This window comes from Pelodiscus sinensis, chromosome 5 (genome assembly GCF_049634645.1).
Source record: "Pelodiscus sinensis isolate JC-2024 chromosome 5, ASM4963464v1, whole genome shotgun sequence".
Classification (NCBI taxonomy): Eukaryota; Metazoa; Chordata; order Testudines; family Trionychidae; genus Pelodiscus; species Pelodiscus sinensis.
In genome coordinates this window covers 114,277,063-114,300,363 of record NC_134715.1, presented here as the reverse complement: position 1 = coordinate 114,300,363, position 23,301 = coordinate 114,277,063, and the positions used below count along the sequence as shown (strand labels likewise).

Sequence of the window (23,301 nt, the reverse complement as noted above, 5' to 3'; positions counted from 1 at the left end):
CAGGCAGTTATTTTGAGATAATATCAAAATACTGTCAAGCTAAGGAGTTTTTACTCAAACTCCTGTAACCCTCATTGTGTGAGGAGTAAGGTAAGTCGGAGAGAGAGTGCTCTATTTTGAAATAAGTGCTGTGTAGACACTCCCAATTTCAAAATAAGCTATTTTGAAATAAGCTACACAATTGACGTAGCTTAATTTGCATAGTTTATTTCAAGTTAAGCCCTTCTTTGTAGACACACACATAGTGAGGAGGGATAGATTAGTTTTTGATGCTTTAAAGCAAGCAATTGTTTTTTAAAACATTTCAGAATTATAGAAAAGCATAAATCCCATCTCATAGTTCTTCAGCTCTTCTAAAAATAGTATTTTAAATGCATTCAGAATTCCTGCTTTAAAGGTGAACATAAAGGTAATTCACCTCCTCTTGTAACAGACTAGAAAAGAAGAGATGAATTGATTTTGCCATACCCATGTGTAACACTGATAGAAAGAAAACATGCAGAGAGAGGTACATTAATCCTGTGGAAGCAGAGGCTGGTATGGTCTAAATAAGAGTAAGGGTGGGACTGCAATTTCAATCTAAATATCCCCAACATAGCCAATTCCCAATGTTAGATAAATGCTTCTAACATCGTAAGTGTGTAGAATTTAGAATTAAATGCAGATGGCAGGGTTTTGGATTGCTGTTTTCTTAGGGAAAATTTGGTTAAAACTCCCCCATCATCTTCCTGCTTGGGCTGTAACAGTGATTAGTTCCCCTGTCCTGACCACTCAACATGTCTGAGGGGAGCTAACAGGCTCTGGTGATAACCAATAGAACAAAAAATTGAAAATTTCAATTAAAATAAAAAAGCTAGAAAGAGGTTTTAAAAATTCAGTCCCCTCTTTCCTCCATTTTTGACAAGCTTGTGAACTGACTGACTTTTTTTTAAGATTTCAAAAACAAAGGGTGAGTTGTCCATTTTTATAAAATTGAGTCTTTTCTGCTTTCTTCCAATCAATTCAGTAAATTACTAGTGCTCTTCTAATTTTCAGATATGACCTACAAGTAAAATCCCTCCAGTGTTGGTTTCTAGTTTCTTGCTAGAGCTATAGGTCTTTTCGTGACACTGATATTTTGTCTAAGGGCAGGAGGATAATTCTATAGTAAATAAATGGGAATCCATGCCTGGCACAGGCCCACCCCCGGGGCCAGGGGGAAGAGCAATGGGAACGGTTGACCGAGGGCCAGGCAATTCAAAGGGGCCCAGCTGCCACTGCTACTGTAGCAGCAGCAGCAGCAGCAGCCAGAGCCCCAGGCCCCTTTGAATAGCTACCAGAGCACCACTCAGCGTAGCTTTGAGGACTGATGAGAAGAGCACATATGCTGAAGTCCAGGCGGCACTGGCTACCCAAACCTGACCCTTCTTCTGGAGGCCCCACCCCTTTCAGGAGTATGGAGCCAGACCCCACACACTACGCACACCTTGCTCTAGGGCCTGTGGTGGCTGTCAGCCCCGCTGGCCTGGAGTACCTATTAAATAGATCTATGACTTTACATTAGTCTAGAACTATAATGATTGGGAGGAGCTAAAGAAGTGTAGCTAAACTATACTTAGAAAATAACTGATCATATGCTACCTGGGTTTCTGTGGCTGTTTTACACAAAAATGTGTGTGAGCCAATGTGTGTATATATGTGCACAGGTGTTCATTATTTGTAAGTGCTTGGATTTTCCAATCTTCCCGTTTACAAACTTTAAATGTCAGAGCTATGAAATAGTTTATGAATGCATTTCTTTTGACTAGATTATATTATATATGTGCCTTGAAGCATGAATAAATATTCATGAGAAAAACAATAAAATAAAATTGAAAAGTCAGGAAAATAGACTTTCAGAGTTCAGATACATGCGAGACATCATTGCTAGACATTAATTAGACACATGGCTATTGGCTGTAAAGCACTTCTGGGTGAAAGATATTCAGTAGATTTGCTATGTTTAAATACATTTGTAAACAGAGATTTATGCCTATATTAAAGCATATGGCAATTTTCCTATTCTAGTATAGCCAAATGAGAAGATACATACCAACATTCCAAAATCCTGTAAAACCTAGCTCTTGGAATTTATATATGCTATTTAAATATCTAAAAAAGCAGATGCAAAAATTTAGATGCAGTTTCTTACCTATTTGCATGCTGCTGCATTTAGATTTCATTTCGCTACCAAATTTAACGGGATCAGAGTATATTTTAAGAAACCATCTAGAGAAAGGAAAAAAGGACACTGAAATAAGTATCTGAAACACTTCCCTTCAAGGTTTTCATACTATCAGGAATATTCTAAACTAATATTTCTTCAAACTTTTATTCATTTCAGTGCTTCTGCTTATGCATTTTACATAAGGATAAAAGCTTATGAGGTTTTTTTAAACTATTTTTCCTAATTTAAAAAAAATATTTGATGTGAATTGCTCAAAAACTCTACCTCTAAAGGTATTGATGACTACATCATTAAATTATTCTATATGGCAAGTTAATAATGCAGCAACAAAAGCATTTAGTCATATAACAGAGCTGTGCTAAGGCTTTCAATGTGGAATTTGCCCTTTATGCAATTCCCTGTTTTAAAGTCTGCAGAGCTCTGGTAAAACGGTCATGGTTCATGTAAAACTCTTTAGTTCTTTGGGGCAGGAGCTGTTGTTTTGTTCTGTTTTGAACAGAGCCTAGAACAGTGAGATCCCAGTCCATGACTAGGTGCTACCACAATACAAATTAGCAATAGTAATAATAAGCAGCCCTTTTATGTAAAAGGGAAAGATAGCCTCAATTAAATACCTCTTACTATTGAATATCAGCTTGAATGGTTATGTGAATGAAGGCAAATGATATTTGTCTTACTTTGCTGATTGGTTGTGCTAACCCATTTGCTCAGTAGGGTCAGCAGAAGCCATTTTGATTTGCCCTTTTTTTTTTTTCTAAAAAAAGCAGCTGTACTTTCCACTAGTCATACATACAAAACACAGGATTGGTGTTTTTTTTCTATGGGTCAGACATATTTCCTGGGATATCTTAGTAACCACTTGCATGAACTTATGGGCCCTGTTTCAGCCTCAGGCAGGCCAGCAGCACCAACAGAGTGGCTGTCTGCTGATCAGTGCTTAATTTGAAATGAAAGAGGTGCCAAGGCTCAAGCAATTAGGAGTCAGGGCTTGAGCAACTTTTTATATTTATAACTAATGCAGCAAGCCCAAGGGTGTCAGGGCTATACATTGCCAAACCTAGAGGTGCTGGGGCTCAGATTTGGCACAGATTAAGTACTGCTGCTGATCCCCACTCACCTATATGTAAGGATTAGTGACCCTAGCTTGAACCCCAAAGAGACTGCAGAAATAAGCTTGACTGCTACCTGCCAAAGAAGCTGGTGTGATACAAAAGGCCAGCAATCCTTCCCCACTAAGCTGATGTATGTGGATTTTTTTCCCATGTTGTGGCATTTTGGAAGTGAAAAATACTTATCACTTTAGCATCACTCTAGAGCTTTTCAGATCTCCTTTTCATTGTCAATGCATCAAAGCCTCTAAGCGGATAGCAACCAGAGTCAGGAGAAAGGGCTGTTGGTTTAATATTTAATACAAAAGATAGCAACGCATCATCCGTTGGTGTAGAACTTAAGAGGAAAATGAGTGAGAGATCTGTGGACTTCCTGAATAAAGAAAGAGGGAGACCTCCAAAGCCAGCTACCAAACACTTTCAGTTTAAAATCATTTATATATAAATACACATATTCTTATACAGATGAAGCAGAAAACTGGAGTCAGGTACCTACTGATGAAAAGGAATCAAAGGCTCCACAGCAGCTTTAGATAATAAGGTGAGGTCATCACCCAGTGATCCACCAGAAATACCTTCACTAACTCTTCTGTTCTCTTGATAAACTTTCAGTTCTGTGCCTGCAGCTGTTGTCTCTCTTATGTGGTTATCAGGACTCAAGACAAAGAAAGTTCCTTAGAAAGAAAGAAAGAAAGAAAGAAATATTTCGTATTCTATAAAGATTGAAGTGTGTTAATCTCACATGTGGCTTTTGACATAATACGAATTAAAATGATTTATTCTAGATACTTAGTTGATTTTATTACAATTTTAACAGATATTTTAAATTCTAAATGTTTAGCAGCCAGAGTGAATTTAATATAAATTGAAATAAAATTTAAAAGTGCAAAATGAGGAGAGGAGGAATGAACTGTAGAATTCTTGTATATTATAACATTAGAAGGTACCAAGGGAGGTATGACACACTTGATGATAGCGCACTTCACAGCCTGATTGCAGTCCTTGCTAACTCACTGGTGTCAGTGATAATACTCATGTGAATAGAGATTGCAGAATCTGGGTTACCATATATTATTATAGAACAGGAAGTTCTAAATCATACATTGGAATGTTAAATTGCTGGGCTTGTAGAAGAAAAAATGTTTTTTAAAATCTTCTGCAGCTATTTTATTCTATGTACTGCTAACACTTCTAAAAAGATTAAAGATTCGTCAAACTTTGTACGATGCAGATTGAACCTCTCTGGTCCAAGATTGTCTGGTCCAGCAACATCTGTGGTGCAGCAGGATAATGCATATTGCTGGACCAGAAAGCCCTAGAGGCAGAGGTTGATGACAGCAGGGAGTGGAGCTGGCCGGCAGAGCCGCAGGGCAGCAGAGTCTGGGAACCAGTGGGGCAGCAGAGCCCATGGGGCCACTGAGCTGATGAGGCAGCATAGTCTGCAGAGCAAGCAGCAGGGCCTCTGGAGCCTGTGGGGCTGCTAAGCCCACCAGAGTCCATGACGGGGCTGCTAGAGCCTGCAGCAGGGCGCCGTGACCACTGGAGCCCACAAGGCAGGCAAGGCAGGGCCCAGAGGCTGGGAAGAAATGCTCAACAGGGAGGTTGGTGTTTCCCATCTGGTAAACTCCCTTGTCTGGGATTGGTCAGGTCCCAAGAATGCCAGACCCAGGAAGGCCAACCTGTACTATGCTTTTTGTTCCAGCTCTGTTTCTATGTACCTGCTGGCACGTGTCTGATTCAAGCCCCATGAAATCAGTGGAAAGGCTTCCATTGACCTCACTAGAGACGGACTAAACCCCAACTTTTCTCTCTTATATGTTCAAAAACAATATCTTTAAGAGGCAATGGGGACTGCGCTTATTTTATATCGTTACCTTTTTACAAAGACAATCTTCCTTACCTTCCTGTATTAACAGACCTCTGTACATCAAATGTAGAGATTCTTCATTTATACAGACTTCAATTCCAGCTTGTTTATCCTCATTTTCTTCTTGGTAACAGAGCCAGAAAGACTGATCTAGCAACAAATTCTCCATGCAATGATTTATAAAGCCTAGAAAAAATTAAGGTATCTTTCATTAAATTAACACAGAGAATTCTCCAAAAGGCAATAAATAGCGCTTAGTAGTCAGGCAATCCAAATTTTTACTTAAAAATACATATCCAACTGCTATTGGATTGCAGTGTTGGCAAAATGCAAATACACAACTCTCACTGACCTCAAGGGGAATCTGGGACTCAAGGATGTACACAGAAGAGAAATGAATGGATCAATGGTGATTTACTCATCTAAGTATCTGGCCCAGTAGGAATAGCAGTGAATTTTAAGATGTTCATTTATTTTTACTGCCAACAAAAAAGCAATTACATTGATATACTTAAGGGATGCATTTAAGAAAAGGACATGCAGTCTAATTACTATGGGGGGAAAGATCAGAGAGTTCTAATCTAAGAATATCTTTCATAGCCAGCTGTTCAGTGCCTTATGATATGTGCTGTTCACAATGGTCTTAGCAGCCCACTAGCCAGCAATGCGTACTTCTCTTTCCTTTTTTCACCTTAATAGGCTTGACCAACAGAAGTCATACCAGCAATTGCCTACTTTTTCCTCACATCCTTCATCCCTCACATTCTAACCATGCAGAATTCAAGTCTCAAGAGCAAAGGCACTGATAATGGCATCATGAATAAAATGATCAAAAGTAGATGACTATAAATGAAGTTCTCTATCTGTAGGATTCTCTCACCACTTGCTTAGTCACAGACAGGCGAAGGCCCAGATTTTTAAGGGTCAAAATCTGAGATTTAGAGAGCCTGATTCTAGAAATACTGAATACCTTTCAACTACATTTGTTGGTAGTCGCCATCTCTTAAAAGTCTGGTTCTAAGTTATTGAAGTTGAGTTCCCAAAAAATGTAGGCAATGAAAACCCCCAAGGTGCTTTAAAAAATGTCCCTAATTTCCTATATAAAACTTTCCATTGTGTTGTCAGAGATCAATTTGATAGACACAAAGAGCAAATCATTTCTATATTCTCAATCTTGTATGACTTACATCTTAAAATTCTCATTAAATGCAAGAGGACATAAATATTATACCATTTTAAAGAGTTCATTGAATTGAAATCAAATTTAGAACATGCAAAGCATGTAAGGCCTGTATTGGAATATATGCTTTGAAGTTAGCTGAATAATTATGCATTCATGTGACCCAGAATATCATCACTAGAATCAAGCTGTGTGACAATGAGTTTTATTTTTCCTTTAGGATGTCGATGTTAATAGGATAGTTAATTCTCCCTGGGAAAGGCAATATTAGGAAAATGTAGGCTTGGTCCTAGGACATTAGAGAGGTGGGTTTAATTTCTAATTCTGCTACAGATTTCTTGGGTAAGTCATTTCATTTATCTGTGCCTTATCTGCAAAATGAGGGTAATGATACTTTCCTTCCTTAAAGGGTGTTGTGAAAACATAATACACTGTGAGATGCTCAAAGAGTATATGGTAAGGAGCAGAAGGCGCTGTATCTCAGAGATAGTATTGCTTTCAAGCAATCAAAATTATACCTTAAGAACCAATTATTTCCATCAAATCAAAAAGTTATGTCTGCAATAAAAAAACAACAAATATTCAACAGTTCTATGGACAAAATTGCTTTACCAAGGGAATAGTAGGTTAAAAACTTCCATATTTCTTCAAATGTTTTAAATGTTACCACTATTAGGTCTTGGTCACTGTGAATAGACAACAATCTGGCAGACAGCTCCTAACAAAGCAAGCATACATATTATTGTATTATAATCTTACTGATAAAGAGAGATTCATTAAGCTGTATTTGTAATTAAATGCAAGTAAAAATGTTTCTATGAACTCACACAAAAATCAGAAAATTAGAAAGCTAAAGTTCTTCATAATGTCACTCACTCATCCACATTGCACATACAGAATAGACAGAAAAAATACAAACTCCATTACATCAATTGCAAAACTTCAATTGGCTTTTTGGGGGCCAGGATTTTACTCAATGCCTTTCGCTATTTGTTTGGCTCATAAACATTCAACCTAAATGTATTGTGTGGGCACATTTTTCATCTCATTTATACTCTAAGGCTACATTGGCAACTATAATTTAGTCAACTGAAAATCCATTACAATAAAATTCAGAATGAGAGTGTTTTAGTTTGCTGTTTTCTTGCAGAAAATGTAGCTAAGCTCCCTTTGGCTACAGAAATGAACAGCTATTCCAGTTTACACCAGTGCAACTGAAACCAGAATTTGATGATGTGTGTATACATTTAAAAGCTTTACTAACAGTAATATTAAACCAGTGCCATTTAAGGGAATTAATGTTTGTATGAAAGCCCACAATAAAAGGGTGATAGAGATGTAGCCGTGTTAGTCTGGTATAGCTGAAACAAAATACAGGACTATGTAGCACTTTAAAGACTAACAAGATGGTTTATTAGATGATGAGCTTTCGTGGGCCAGACCCACTTCCTCAGATCAAATAATGGAAGAAAATAGTCACAACCATATATACCAAAGGATTCACCTTCCTTCCCCTCCTCCCCCCCACATCCCCCTTCTGTTCTGTAATGTGATTTGTCCTTTTCATGTGTGTTCACTTTTTTTAAATTGTATCCTTTGGTATATATGGTTGTGACTATTTTCTTCCATTTTGTGGTATATTTTGTGGTATATATGGTTGTGACTATATATGGTTGTGACTATTTTCTTCCATTATTTGATGGCCCACGAAAGCTCATCATCTAATAAACCATCTTGTTAGTCTTTAAAGTGCTACATAGTCCTGTATTTTGTTTCACAATAAAAGGTGCACTTTGAATAAGACAAGGTATAAATGAGGCTGGACTGTCTTTCTCATAAACCCTGTTGGAGCAGAAAGTAATCCATGTCTGCAGTTATAAACCTAAGCGCTACACAGCACTGCAGGAGACTCCTAATTAATCTAATTAAGATACAGCATTCCAGCAATTTCTAGCCAGAAGTCATATTATAGAGCCTAATTACCTTTCAGCTACAAGATGTTTTAAAACTATGGGCTAGATCTTCCGCTGAGGATGTGACTATCACTGTGACACACAAGAGCAAGTATTAAGATAAAATGTACTAAATTGCTTCCTATGTATTGCATGTTCATCCTTAATGTTCTAGTAAAGCAGGATTGCAACAGAACATTTGTCAGAACAGAATACATCAGCTATTCTTCAAAGTAAAATATGGTTTTGTCTGGTCTCAAGTTTGCAGCAAGTTTTATTAAAAAAATATGATTTTTAATGTTGAAATTAATTATGAGGGTACTTCAGGATGGACATTAAGAAAAAACTTCCCTTCAGAGTGCTTAAGCACTGGAACAAATTGCCTAGGAAGGCTGTGAAATCTCCATCAACAGAGATTTTTAAGAACACGTTAGACAAATACGTGTCAGGAATGGTCTAGTTATTACATAGTCCTCCCTGGAGTGTGGAGGACTGAACCAGATGATCTGTTGAGGTCCCTGCCAGTCCTACATTTTTATGACTCAAAGATTATTAATTCTGAAAAGCAATTGACACACAAAGGTATGTTTAACAAAAATAATGTGAGATAACATGTCACCAACTGTTCCTTAATGAGAAAGCATTGACCTCCTTTGAAAGACATTCTGAAGTCTTCTAAGGAAAAGTGCTATAGGAGTGATAGTTGTCATCAGTAGTATTTTACTCATTTCAGTATCTTGGAAATTATGTCATCAATTTACACACATTTTTATGTGCCCCCCCCTTTATATAACATAAATATGAATTACAAAAAAAAAATCCTCATGTCTCTTTAAAAAACTGAAGATCTATGATATACAGATCTATGACATATATCACGCTACACCTGATTAAATACAAGAGCAAAATCACAATCTTTTGCAATCAAAATCTATTAATAAATTGCCAAAGATTGAAATATCACTACCTCCAAGCATCCTTCATTACTCATTATGAAAACAAATTTGCCATTTTTATACGTAAACTTGGCATTATAAATCTAACAGTCATTATATATCTAACAGTCATTTTCCTGAATCTGTTCTTTAACACTAGCAATGCCTTAAAATCTAGCATCTGTGCACATTAGGGTTTTTTTTTTAACTCACAACCATGTATCAGAGCAGAATGGCAAGAAAACAGATTGTAAAGCCTGCAAAAAATAGACTGCTAATGAGATCTTGTACATGAAAGAGACAACATGAAGTAACTGATGCTATTAACTCAATGCTAAGTAATTAAGATGTTAGTAAAAACTTAAAAAACAACAAATAGTCTAGCAGCACCTTAAAGACTAACAAAACATGTAGATGGTATCATGAGCTTTTGTGGGCACAACCCACTTCGTTATCTGAAAGCTCATGATACCATCTAAATGTTTTGTTAGTCTTTAAGGTGCTACTAGACTATTTGTAATTTTTTAATTTTTTTCTGTTACAGATTAACTCAGCTATCCCTCTGAAATCTTTTAAGATGTTAGTGTTTGACTTGTTAGTGAGAGAGACAGGGAATTCATATTAAAATGGATAGTGTTGACATGAACCATGAAGTTAGTGAGAGAGACAGGGAATTCATATTAAAATGGATAGTGCTGACATGAACCATGAAGAAGACAAAGAAGATTGAATAGTTGCCATTTCACCATTCTATCAGCGTGAAATGATGGTGATTCAAATAATTTTCAAAACTGATGCGACTGAGCATGTAAGTTTGGACCCAAATCTACAGCATCCCAATGCTTGGAGCTATTGCTATCCAGGATTTGATGAGGAGCCCATATGTAATAGTTTCAGAAAAAATGGTTTCAAGTGGTCAGCACAAACGAAAGTCATTTAAGGGAAAATTATCAAAACTGCTTGGCAAAATGTGATTTTTTCCTTCCATTTTTTACAAAAACACAAACAGCTAAAACTATCTAGTTATACTTTCCATGCAAAGCATTTTGCAGTTTTACTTAGAGTGCCTTCTGTTTTGCTTTGTTCTCCAATATTTCTAATTTCATTGCTATGGTAATTATGTTATTGTTTTGATTTTTTCTTAAATCTAGAACATAATGTCTAACTCCTTGTTTTACAGACTTTTGCTGTACATTTAATATAACAATCACACTAATAAATAATGTATCCCGTTCTTTTCCATTTCAGTGTTCCAAACACTGCAGCCTCCAGTTGGGTTCATTACTTCTGTCACTTGTTATTTCAGTTAAGATAGGAAACAGTGCATCACAAGTCTAGTCTTGACATTCAGAAGATGCAATATGTGTATGAATTCTGTGATCATTTACAGTTTGTCCCAGTTTGTGTTTAATATTTTTCATCTGTTTCAGATTCTTCCATAATTGCTATTTTTATTAAGTCAAGTGACTAAACATGCAGGGTTGTTTTCTGTGCCCAGGTCAGAGCCAAAGATTTTACTTCTAAGCATTTTTCATTGAATATTTTTAGTACACACAATGTTGTGGTGTGGATGGCATTTCAAGACCCTGTCACATTTGTATAATTTGTACAATACTTGCATTTTGGAAGTTACATATGTTATTTAATTAAATGAGTAGGTCTGGAGCCTCTCACAATAGTTAGAATTTTCTTTCTTCCTTCCTTCCCTTTTGTCAGCTCGCTGATGGTATGTGTTCTAGGCACATTATTTTATACTTGCATTATGCTCATTAAAAGCATGTATTAGGAAACTCAAGATCTTTACCAGTTTTCTACTTCTATATCTTGAATTCCATTTGCTTTTTATTGTGATGTTAACCACTGTAGTTGGTTGAACTAGTATTTTATATGATATAATATTATCAAGGCACTGCCTTCGGTGCATTACTCTAATCAGGCCCATTAATGAAGTGAAGAAGCAAGATTTTTAAAAGTGGTTCTTATAACGTCACATTTTTCTCAAATGGAATTGCTGTGTATTTAGTTCTTTTTATATATCTGGCTGTTGGAAGTGTCTAAACAGGAGCGGAGACCTTTTGAAAGTCTAGCCATTGTTGTCTATGTGAATATTCATGCATCTTACTATATTTTTGTATATTTGTATATATCTGAATATTTGGGGAACCTGCATGTCATGTTTTCTTTCTTATTTTACTTCATCAGATAGATGTTGTAAAAGTGTGATCTGCCCAATCCTTGAGTATTAAAAGAAAATTTCTGATATAAATATGTCCAGAATTGTCCCAGAGTTTCCCTGTCTTCATTATTACACCTTACGTTACTAAGTACATAACAGCTTCATGCTATATAACTAATAAGCAAAATTTACCTGGCTTCCTAGTACTGGTATAAAGCCCTGCACATCATATAAGCCCTGTCCAGGTATCAGGCCATGGTGCCTTTACAAACCATATATGTAAAAGGGACAGTTTCCTCATTGGTCCTGCAAAGGCCATTACAAAAGGCCCTCTTGTAAGATCCTGTGGCCCCTTGAAGGGTGAGGAGGGATGCATGTTGCTCCTATCTTCACATTTCCAACTCGGGTGCACCCACTTTTGCTCCAGTGGGCCAGATGAGGAAAAGGAAAAATCGGTCGCTTAATTTACATTACATGGAGTAGACTGAAGCCATTGTCATCTCCTGTATGCAAGTATGACCCCACAGACACTTAGAAATCCCCTTTCTAAGTCAAAAATGAGAATGTCTCTGGACTGCATTTGGCATAAGCCATGCTTTGACCATATTCAGTTTATACACACACATGTACAAGTGGGAGAACAAACACTTGCATGTTTCACAGGTTTGTTCTATGACACTGAAGTGCTTCCGTCGACTCTGTTATTGATAACCTCCAAAACTGTTCTGTAAACATACTAGATACAACTTACACTAAAAACTGCCATGACCTCCCTGCTGTCATTCTCCAGAAGACGGAGTTGTCCTCTCAGTTCTTCCTGCAGTTGGGGGTCAGGAAGGCCACTCTTTCGCTTTACCATGAGTAGCTTCAGGGAGATATCTGAGAAGAATGATCATTCATAGTCACACAAGTTCTTTAGAATGGGAGAGCCAGTTTTGCCCAATTTTGGAAACCTCCTTAAAATTTGTGGGATCCACATTTAGACCAGCACTTCAAACTTATTTGACTCTGGCAATAAGCAAGATTCCGGGCTGCTGCATGTTTGTTTCATTACATTATACTATAGACATAGTAGCACAGCAAGAAATACTCTGAATTAAGTGGAGATGTTATTGTTTAAAGAACTAACATCCCCAGGTGCAGATTGTCAGCTGATTTCTCTAAATTCAGCTAGCTGGACAGATTACAGCACATCTAAATTCTAATCTAAAAATCCCTGGCACAACATTATGCCACCCAGCTATTTCAGGGAGCTTTATATAAGATATATTCAAATATGTAAAAGCTTCTAGTCAGTTCTCCTAAAACTGCCTGGAAAAGTCAAGGATATGACCCTGTTTCAGAGAACACAGAGAGAGACAGGGTGTTGTATAGGGCAGTTTCTGTGCTAAATGTTTAATAATAATAAACTGATCTTAAAAACTGGAGGGGATTTTTTTTTGTCAAACTTGAAACTTACATTGTGAAAGCCAGAAACATCACCAAGGTTTTCCTCTCCCTATCATCCATCTTTTCTACTAAAATCTAGCACTTATGGTCTTACAATTGTATCTATCATTAGAATAAAATTGCAAGATTGTCACTCTGTCTGTGTATTAGTTTGAACCCTAGAATGTCTGTTGAGTATGTATGAAACAACAGAAATAGCTATAGGTATTGCTAAGAGCTCTTTTAAAAAAAACACACAATACAAACTGATTCAGCCACAGGGCTGCAGAGAGACTTCCCAGACTCCTGGAGAAGTGGGGCGGGGCCTTGGGTGGAAGGGGTGGAACTGGGACTAGCCTCCCCAGTCCAGCCCTTTAGGCAGTGTGGAGTGTGCTGCACAGAACCCCGGCAGGATTTAAAGAGACGAGGGCTCTGGCCGCTGCTGTTGCTGCAGTAGCAGCAGTGATATCTGGGATCCACGGGCTCCTTTAAATCAGTGGGCCCCCAGGGTAGCTGCCCCTTCTCTCCTCCCCCAATATCAGCAGCCCTGTTCAACCATTACTAGGATTTGTCTCTGTTATCATGCAATTTTAAAATTCTCAACGGTCTTGACTTCACAAATTATACTCCTGGCATTCTCACAGGCATTCTCTGCTAATATTAACGCTAATATTACAACTTGTAAAATCTTTTTAAGGTCAGATTGAAGGGTGCTATGAAGGGCAAAGCATTGGTAATGAAATTGATATTTAGCCAAGGACCAATAAACTTATAGTCAGGTCATGAACATGATAAACTGTAAAGCTATGTCTACACTCGCGGTTTCTTGCATGAAAAATATGCAAATGAGGCTAAGCATGGAATATCACCGAGCCTCATTTGCATACCTAATGAGCCGCCATTTTGCAGAAGAAACTCTTGCACCAGAAGGAGCTGTCTACACTGCCCCTTCTTGCGCAAGAAAAACCCTCTTGCGCAATGCCGCTACGCTGATTATTTTCAGGAATAACGGCATTGCGCAAGAGGGTTATTCTTGCGCAAGAACAGGCAGTGCAGACAGCTCCTTCTGCCACAAGAGCTCTTCTGCAAAAATGGTGGCTCATTAGATATGCAAATGAGGCTCAGCGACATTCCACTCAGCCTCATTTGCATATTTATCGCACAAGAAGCAGAAGTGTAGACATAGCCTAAATGCTCTGAATACTGTTGCTCAAAGTAGTAATTAGTGCCACTGACCCACTTGCTTCCTTTGAAACTATTAAACCATTATCAAATTTTCAAATACACATACACGCACTTTGGTAAATAAGCAATTTCTATACTTAAATACTAGGTTCTTGATAAATCACCCTCTTAATTGGCTAGAGAGTTAATACTGACTGATGTGAAACACTTATTTCGGCAAAGAATGAGCATTCTGCCTCCTTGCCCAATTTAGAACTTCAGAGCTCACTAATGTTAAGAGGAATGCACCTATTCATTTTCACGGGGTCCATGTCAGATCTTTAAGTAGTAAGGACTCAGTTCTGCAAGGTTCTGAGCGCACCCACCTCATTTAGTAAAAGACTTAAGCAACTGTTATTCATTAATCACATAAGTGTTTTGCTGAATCAAGCCAGAGCACTCCGCATATGTGAATCTCTCCATTAACTTCAATGGACTTTGGATCATGCTCCAGTCAGTTAGGTTCAGAGACCAAGGGCAATTCACCAAATTACATCTTAATATGAACTATGGTGGTTGCCTCTGAAAATTTTACTCTTTATCTTAAAGAGTCAAGAAGCTTATTACTAATGGACTGTTTCTTTTCCCACAGGTCAGGGGGAGAGGAAATCTAAACAAAGAGAATGGAAGCATGATGGTTCCAGGTCACTGAGCAGAAAACAAACTGCTCAAAATCACTAAGTATTAGGACTCAATTCCCATAAGTAGTAGGACTGCAGATCTACTGCACCTACTTACCTAGAAAGTATTCCTAGAACTTTGCTAACAGATGCAGCACTGCCAGCAGTAAGAGTTCACAAAAAAGACCAAAAGATTGGTTTTAAAATCATGATATACAATAAATACTAAGTTCTTGTTTTGTGCCTTCTGTCTTACGAACATTTAAGATACTATTTCTACAGGCTGTCAGGCTTTTCTCTATGAAGATTTAGATTTCTAACTGAAAACTGAAATTCTCAACAAATCAAATGCTACCCTGGAAATAACGTTCATTTACTAGCTCATCTGAAGAGCCAAGGTTAATGGGGAAAGCTTATATTCGACACAATGTGGAACAGAGAAAAAAAGGTCCTTCCTACCTGTTGGAAAACTCTCTGCTGGACTGGGAAGTATCCTTGAACTGGACTTCAAGCAGTTACTCTGAAAAAAATCTGTAACAAATTGAATGCATTTTCATAATCAGCCTAAATTAACAAAGCATAAATATATTTTATAAGTTCTGACTCTTTGCAGAGATTGTAGAGGGGGAAAAATATTGTTTGTAGCCTGGATGCCTCTTTCTTATGCAGAAACTAAGTCCCAAAAAGCTTCTTAAGGAAATGTAAGAGTTTTTTAAGTTGGTCTGCTTCAGAAGGAGAGATGGCAGCTTGGTAACCCGAACAGCCTTGCCTCAAGACACTGGCAGAATCTCCTCATGCTTCATGCCACTTCTGGGCCTGCTCTGGAAGATGAGATGGAGGCTCAGCAACCCATCTCTCATGCTTCTTGTCAGAGTGAGGAGATGGTTCTAGTGGTTCACTGTCAGGCACACAGAACCCCTCCCTTTGGAGTCCAGACCAGTTCGGCCATCTTTCATTTCACTCAGGCACCTTCCACGCAGGTGGATTTCACCAGAAGGGGAATTACATTTCCAGGGACAGGAAACCCAGAATGGTAAGGTCTGCTCCACAGAGCCCTTCCCAAAGAAGCGACCTTCAGCCATGCTCTCCAGTGCTGGTACACAACGACTAGCCCATCATGGTCTACCCTACAATGGATCAGGGACTCTACTACTACCCCGCCTGTTCCTGTTCAAGCCTCTTCCACTCCCCCGCCTCTGGCTGACCCTGATTCTCTGAATCCTCTCCTCACTGTCCACAGAGCCACCTCTCTGATAAACAATGTCTCTCTGCTTTCAGTCTCAATATCCCCATGCCTCTGGCCCCATTATCTCCAAATTCCTGCCTTCTGCTCTCAACCCCAATATCATCCCTGTCCTGTCCCTAGCCCCCTTATATTTCCCCTGCCCTCCCTCTGCTTAACCTCAGCCTTCTTTGACATACTCAGTGTTTCTCCAATTAATCCCATTCCCAACCCCCATGGACCTCAGCTCCTCAAGTTTGTCTATCCTCAAGTCTGCCCAGCATCACCAAGTGATTCTGTCACTATATCTAGCAAAAGTCACTAGAATGTCATCAGAGGCCATTAAAAGCTGAAGTTCGGTGACTTGTCACAGCAGAGTTTGAAAAAAATGTATAGCAGATCTGAAAACCAAGATCTAGTGATACACTTGCTAAACTGGCAATACTATTGAAGAGATGGTGTGGCTGTATGGTGGTATGCATGCCTTGGTGAGTGCTGGGTTTATTTGTATTCCAATACCTTCCTTAGCTGCATATTCCTGAATGCACCTGTGCTAATTGCAGCAGCTGTTTTCTATATGTTTTTGTTACAAATGCATTAAGTCAGACTGCAGATAAGCAGAACTAGCTGGACATTTTTGAAAACTTCAGCACTAGATGAAAAATGGCAAAACTGCTCCACAACATTTGTTGCTCGTTCTCTCTTCTTCCACCTTCACCCCCGTTGTTTTAAAACAACTCTACTGACAAATCTCTTTTAGTGAGCGACTCAACACCTCTTCCCATCCATTGGGAGCTGGGAAGACGTAAAGCCAATTCTCTGGTCCTTCAGAGCATTCTTTAGCATAAAGTCATGCTGCCTCCCCACCACACCTTAAAAAGGCCATTTTCATGTGTCACAAGAGATAAAAAATGGTACACAGAATACACTCTTCCCCCTCTGTTGTCTTCCTTTAAGAAAATGTACACAGACCTATTTAGACAGCAGCATGAGGTAAAGCAAAGCATTGTTTAGCATTCCACTTGTCCCCCTTCTTGCCTTCATACCCAATGCATCTGTTCACTTTACACAAAAGCAGCAGAAAGAAAGCAGATAAATAAGGATGTGACCAAGTTGGCAAGTTCCTCCATACCCTTGTGAGGCTCTGCTGAATTAAGTTAAAGCATCTTCGAGTTCTGTTTGTTAAATGTAAAGTTTGTTAAAATAAATGTTACAAGTTACAAACCAGGATTGGAAATAAACTCTTTAGGGGTGGAGATATGATATGAGGTTTCGGAGTTCAAAGAACTATATTGAAAATGTGCCAGACAAGAATGGGCTTTGGGACAATAAGTGGGAAGTGGATTTCCTGGCAAATCCTTGGGGAAAGGTTAAATGCAAATTCCCCTGGAGCATGCCGATTGCCTGTTCCTGCAGATGAGACAAAGGCTCAAGCTCTATCAAGAAACAAGCTGATCCATCCAGTCTGAATTTGAGAAGGTTGTGGACTTTTCACCATGGGAAAACCCAACTGTTGACACCTACCAGTCCTGAGGCTAGAGTCAGGATAAGCTCTGGTAACCTTCTGTTTGTACATGTTTTATCATTTTTAATGTTTTCTCTGAAGCACTTTCACTTTAAGAATGAATGTGCTTGCTTATAAAAAAAAAGCTGTGTGGTCACTTGTAACTGTGGGCAATTAAGCTGTTCATAGCCTTTAAAAAGAAAGCAAAATACAGAGGCCTAGCTTGCTGGGGAGAACACAGTGTAGGCAGGGAACTGTGCAGCCTAGAAAAGTCCTGTTCAGGAGGGAATGAAACACAGGTGTCTGCTCCCTGGAGTGGAGAGACAGGTACATCTACTCTGAAACTATGACCTAGAGCATGGGTTCCCAAACTGAGGGGCGTGAAGAAATTCCAGGGGGGGCGCTCTCCCTCCCCCGGCCAAGTTTTACGGCTATTTTTGTTTTTCGGCCCAGGTCAGTTCTTTTTTTTTTTTGCTCAACAAGTTTTGCTCCTATTGGGAGCGGGGTGTTCTACACTGCACCTGCAGTATCCTGAAATAGCTTTTCTACACAAGCCACCAATTATTTCAAAATATTTTTCGGAAAAAAGGCGTGTTATTTCACCATCACGGTAAACCTTGTTTCACAGGGGATAAAGAATGGCTCAAAATAGCATGTTATTTTGAAATAGATTCAAGATAAGATACGCAATTTGTGTAGCACAAATTGTGTATCTTATTTTGAGTTTAGGATGCTGTGTAGATGCACCCTTAGAAAGGAAAAAATGAATGTCCAGCTACAAAAAGGGGAATAACTGGCTAGACAGTAGTACTGTTGAAAAGAACCCGGGGGGTTTAGTGGAGTATAAAATAAATACAAATCAACAATATGATGCAGTTGCTAAAAAAGCAAATATCAATTAGGGCACTAACAGGAGTGTCATAGAGAATGCACGGGAGGTAATTGTCCTGCTTTACTCAGCACTAAGGAAGTCTCAGTTGGAATAAAGTGTCCAGACCAGGGCACAATGTTTTAAGAAAGACATGAATAAATTTCAGAGAGCCCAGAGGTCAGCAACAAAAACAGCTTTAGAAATCCTGACCTCTATGGCCAGGTTAAAAAAAACCAGGTGTTCATAGGAGTTCCAAACCAATCAACCCTGCTTGTGAGGATCTATGACAGATTCACTTATTGCAAAAAGTACTTTTGGCCACTATTCCCTTGGCCATGGAATCTTGACAAAATGTAACCCTGAACCTTATCTTACCTCTGATCTAAAGGTATTCTGAAAGAAAATGGAAAAAGAACTATTAACTGAGATTTTGTAACATGGTCATTTAGTCCTTTTGGGAAGGAAAGATACAGTTGTTTGCACTGTGCAGTTTAACTTCCTGGAGAAGCTCTTTAGGAGGGGAAAAATGGCACAGCTGAAAACACACCTGCCAGTTGTCATCTCTGTGCAGCACAAACAAGTAAAGAGCCAAAATGACCAGATGACATAACAATAAAGGACTTACCCAGTTGTTGTTGCTGCAAAGAGACCTCCTCTTCCATGTTCGATGTGCAGATGGCAGTATTAGCTGTCACATGTGTACAATCAGACACACACCTCCCCAGCTGCTGTTTATTTCCTTCCCAAGAGCTATGTTGTTTCCTTTCCAGATATGAAGCAGAGCTGCAGAATCCTTCCTCCTCCATTGGGGAGTGGAGCCCAAAAACTGAAACATTGCATCCCACTGCTGAAGCGGGGAGCTCCATAACTTGCAATTCCAACCAGTGCTATAGTACTTGCATCGTCAAAAATTCTACGGAGAATTAACATATTATATAAAACTCATTATTAAGAAAATGTCAGCTCTGTGTGTGCAAGCAAAAACATTTCAATCACATTCAGTCCAGTAAAGAAACCTCCAAACGTTTCATTTCTCTTTGATCAAATACTAAATAAATAATAATAGTAAAACAAAACATGTCAACCACCCAAGGATTCTGTGTAGCAAGAAAACTTGTATTATGTTCATCAGTAAGTTGAATTCTGTGCTTAAAATTGTCCACCATCAGATTTTTTTTCTCTGATGAGATTCCTACTCTCTCTCAGTGCTCTGAACTGGAGGTGTAAAGTAAAGCAGCAATGTTGTCAAGTGGACTGAGTGGGGATTAAGAACATGTGAATTCTAACTCTAACGCTGACTTTACTGTATGACTTTTTGTAATGGCAGCTGTTGACATAGTCCCTTTCCATCTAATGACCATGTTTATTATCAAGGCACCTAGGGCCCAACCAAGGTCAGGACCCCTTTATGCTAGTCATTGTACATAGGGTATGTCTACACTACCCCGCTAGTTCGAACTAGCGGGGTAATGTAGGCATACCGCACTTGCAAATGAAGCCCGGGATTTGAATTTCCCGGGCTTCATTTGCATAAGCGCGGCTACACGGGGCTCGAACTAGGTAGTGGAACGAACTGGAACGAGGTAGTGGAACGAACTGGAACGAGGTGTACCGGTAGTTCGGAATAGGAATCCTAGTCCGAACTACCTAGTTCGAGCCCCGTGTAGCCACGCTACACGGGGTTCGAACCAGCGGGGATTTAAAAATGGCGGCTCCCCGCTTATGCAAATGAATCCCGGGAAATTCAAATCCCGGGCTTCATTTGCAAGTGCAGTATGCCTACATTGCCCTCCTAGTTCGAACTAGGAGGGTAGTGTAGACATACCCATAGTGAGCAACAGAGAACCCTTGATCCCATGAGCTAGTAATCTAAGTAGAAAAGATTCAGGGTAGGGGAAAGAGGTAGAACACACAAGCAGAGCAACTGATGTGATGGTGGCAAATATCACATTAGTTCCATGTTTGGGATTATTTGGGGAAAGAGGTTAATTAGGAAGAGAACTGGAAGGATTAAGAGAGTAGCTAATGTGAGAGACAGAAAGGGAGAAGGATGAAAGGGGACAAAAGAAGCTGGGGGGTAAAAGTTATGAGGGCAGGCGTGGAGTGAGGCTGAGGTAAAGATACGGCAAAGAAGGGGGAAAGAGAGGGTTGAAGCCAATAGTCAATCAGCACAGAACAAAAAAAGTCCAGTTAAAAATTTTCATCAGCCCATACTTAGGCTGCTTCTGCCAATGTTGCATGGGCTTGTCTCTGCTTGTGCCTTCCTGTAGTTTCTTTTAAAAAACCTGCATAACTGGGAAAGTGCCACTCAGTAAGAAATAACTTTGGGTATGTCTACACTGCTACCCTCGTTCGAACTAGGGTGGCTAATATAGGCATTCGAACTTGCAAATGAAGCTCGGGATTTAAATATCCCAGGCTTCATTTGCATGTTCCTGGGCACCACCATTCTTAAATGCCCCGTAGTCCGGACTAACTGCCCGTGGCTACACGCCGCACGGACTAGGTAGTTCGAATTAAAGCTCCTAATTCAAACTACCATTATACCTCCCTACAGGAGGAATGTATGTATCAAATGTATGTATGTATTTGATACAGGTGCTGTATCAAAACCTAGGCATAGTACATAAAATGCACAAAAGCACTGAACGAAAAGTTTCATAAGAAATTGCACATCTAGAACCATTTGCACAGCAGCTAGCACAATGGGATTCTGGTCTATGACCTGGCCATCTAGGTACTACAAAACAGAAATAGATGAAATAATAATAATACACATTTTACCTTTTTGACCAATTTAAGTCAATGTTACTGTCCACATGAGTAAAGAATCGCACACATCATACAAGTTTGCATGCTCAGAATCAACTTTTGGTAGCAGGGATGTATAAGTAAAAACAGTATGATAGAACCAATGCACACCAATTCTGATTGGCAAGTGTTGGACTGTTTAATTCCATAATTAAACTCCAGAAGCAGTATTTTCAGTATTTCAAGGTCTGATATGCAAATCCTTTACTTCTGCAGATATTAAGGATAATCTTGGCCTAAAAGTAGAGTTGAATGTACAGCAAAATGTAACATACATTCAGTAATGCTCAGAATATCAATTTATACATCACTTTATAAATGTAAATGGAAACAAAAATTCCCAATAAAATTTAGTTTAAGAATATAACATGAGGGGAACAGCCTGCACAAGGGTCTAATTCTAATCATTAATGAGTGATGGAAAATATACTAATTAACTTTTGCTATCTTCTTTGTGCACGAATACGCGCATTTTGAGAGTTACATATATTATGGGGTTGTGCACTAGGCTGAAGGAATGCATGGAAAAGAGTGCTAAAAGGCATCAGAACAAAGTGAATTCTCAGAATGTTAAGACAGATACCAGCACTTTAAGGAGAATGAGTCATAAAGTTTCAGAGGCCAAGCCACAGAACAAATCAGAAAGGGTGAAAGAACAGCAAAAGCTATGTCTGTACCAGTGATAATTTTTTCCCTTTGTTCTTCTGAGGGTAACAGAGCAAAAGCAAACATCTCATTCAAGCACTTGACAACCTGATTTTCCTCTCTGCAATATTCTTTCCTATTTTTAATGCTTGCAGGTGAGATACAGTAGCTCTGTCAATTTTAGCATTTATATTTTTAACATTTTTTAATCCATGGAGTTACATATGAGCACCAGGGACCAGATTATCAATCATTCCAATGGGCATTAACCTGCTTAGGTGCTTTTACAAATCCTGCGAGGCAGCACCAGTATTCAGCTAAATACCATTGACAAGCTAGCCCCAAGCCACTGGGAGGCTTCCATGGAACTTATTAAACATTGCTTTCGCCTCTATGTTTCTCTATCTTCTTCTCATGGAAAGTTCAGGTGCACACTTACATAACTCAACAAAAAGCAAAACTGTAATAAACAACCCATACTTTGGTACATCACCTTGTCTATTGTGCTAATGCTCGTTATCTTTTGTTTACAACTTTTTTTAATACTAAAGTCAGCACATTTCAAAAAGAGAAAAGACATTTATATGGAGAACAAGAATACCCAGAGTTATCATAATTAATGCTAAAATAACTTTAGAAATGACATTAAACTTCATAATTCATGGCTTAATTCAACCTCTCACTACTAGGGATGAGTCAAGCCTGCATGGATACAAATTTCTGTCAGCAAATGTGGATATCCATGGATAGAAATCAGTATCCACTGAACCACAAGGCTCTAGTCCTGGAAACTACAGCAGGCCAAAGGAGGAGAATGTGGTGCCACTGCTCTTAGGAGCCAGCTCCCCAAGATGGCAGCTCCTCCCAACTGCACAGGTATACTGCTTCTTGCCCCATCCCCGACAGGGCTGTATGACCCCTGTCAGGAGACACAGATGCATGGAAGGGCTGGGGCAGTATAGCTATGCAGCTAGAAGGAGCTGCTGGTGTGAGATGCTGGCTTTTGGGATATTCTTCTCCTTTGTCTGTCATGGTTACTAGAAGTAGAGCCCTGCACTACAGCAGATACCAATTTCTATCCATGGATATCCGCATCTGTGTAAAGAAATTTGTATCTACACAGTGCTCTAAGGATGAGAGTTGCATGCAGGATGAGTTATCCCACAACTGCTTACTATGGGGCAGTACCTACATTTTCATCTGAAACAGCACATGCTGTATGGCATGGTGTATGGCAATTTCTATGCTGAATGAATTTATAAAATCAGCTATTGTCAGTGCACTTACACTCATCTTCATTTTAAGAAATTCAAATATTAGACAGATGTTTGGAACAAGCCAACCATTACTACAGCAGGATTCCCTGAACCTTAATCTAGCAGCCCATATATGTCACAGCAAGCTGCCCCATTAAACCTGCATGGGCCTTCTGTCTCTCTCAGAATTGGAGCCTATTCCTTATTCAGCAAGTGTGTGTGGGCAGAACAGGAGATACCTTTCCTTAGCAGCTGTGACACACTGGCCTGGGGATGCTCTTTGGGGTGGGGAGGG

At 39.1% G+C, this 23,301-nt stretch overlaps 1 protein-coding gene across 7 annotated transcripts in view; it reads right to left on the bottom strand.

The window, feature by feature from the left end:
* The window catches only part of SH3TC1 (SH3 domain and tetratricopeptide repeats 1), a 55,902-nt gene that overhangs the window by 23,502 nt on the left and 9,099 nt on the right, over positions 1–23,301 (bottom strand). For 4 of the 7 annotated variants that reach the window (XM_075930808.1, XM_075930809.1, XM_006128236.4 and 1 more), the window contains exons 2-8: positions 18,920–19,207; positions 15,157–15,228; positions 12,177–12,304; positions 6,975–7,080; positions 5,216–5,368; positions 3,812–3,989; positions 2,171–2,247 (exon numbers count right to left, since the gene is read on the bottom strand). In XM_075930808.1, coding sequence (XP_075786923.1) covers positions 2,171–2,247; positions 3,812–3,989; positions 5,216–5,368; positions 6,975–7,080; positions 12,177–12,304; positions 15,157–15,228; positions 18,920–19,160 — 955 coding nt within the window. In that variant the 5' untranslated portion in view covers positions 19,161–19,207. Of the gene's footprint in view, positions 1–2,170; positions 2,248–3,811; positions 3,990–5,215; positions 5,369–6,974; positions 7,081–12,176; positions 12,305–15,156; positions 15,229–18,919; positions 19,208–21,078; positions 21,342–23,301 lie in introns of those variants that run through there. The other 3 variants (XM_006128237.4, XM_025187330.2, XM_075930810.1) reach the window with 3 other exon arrangements.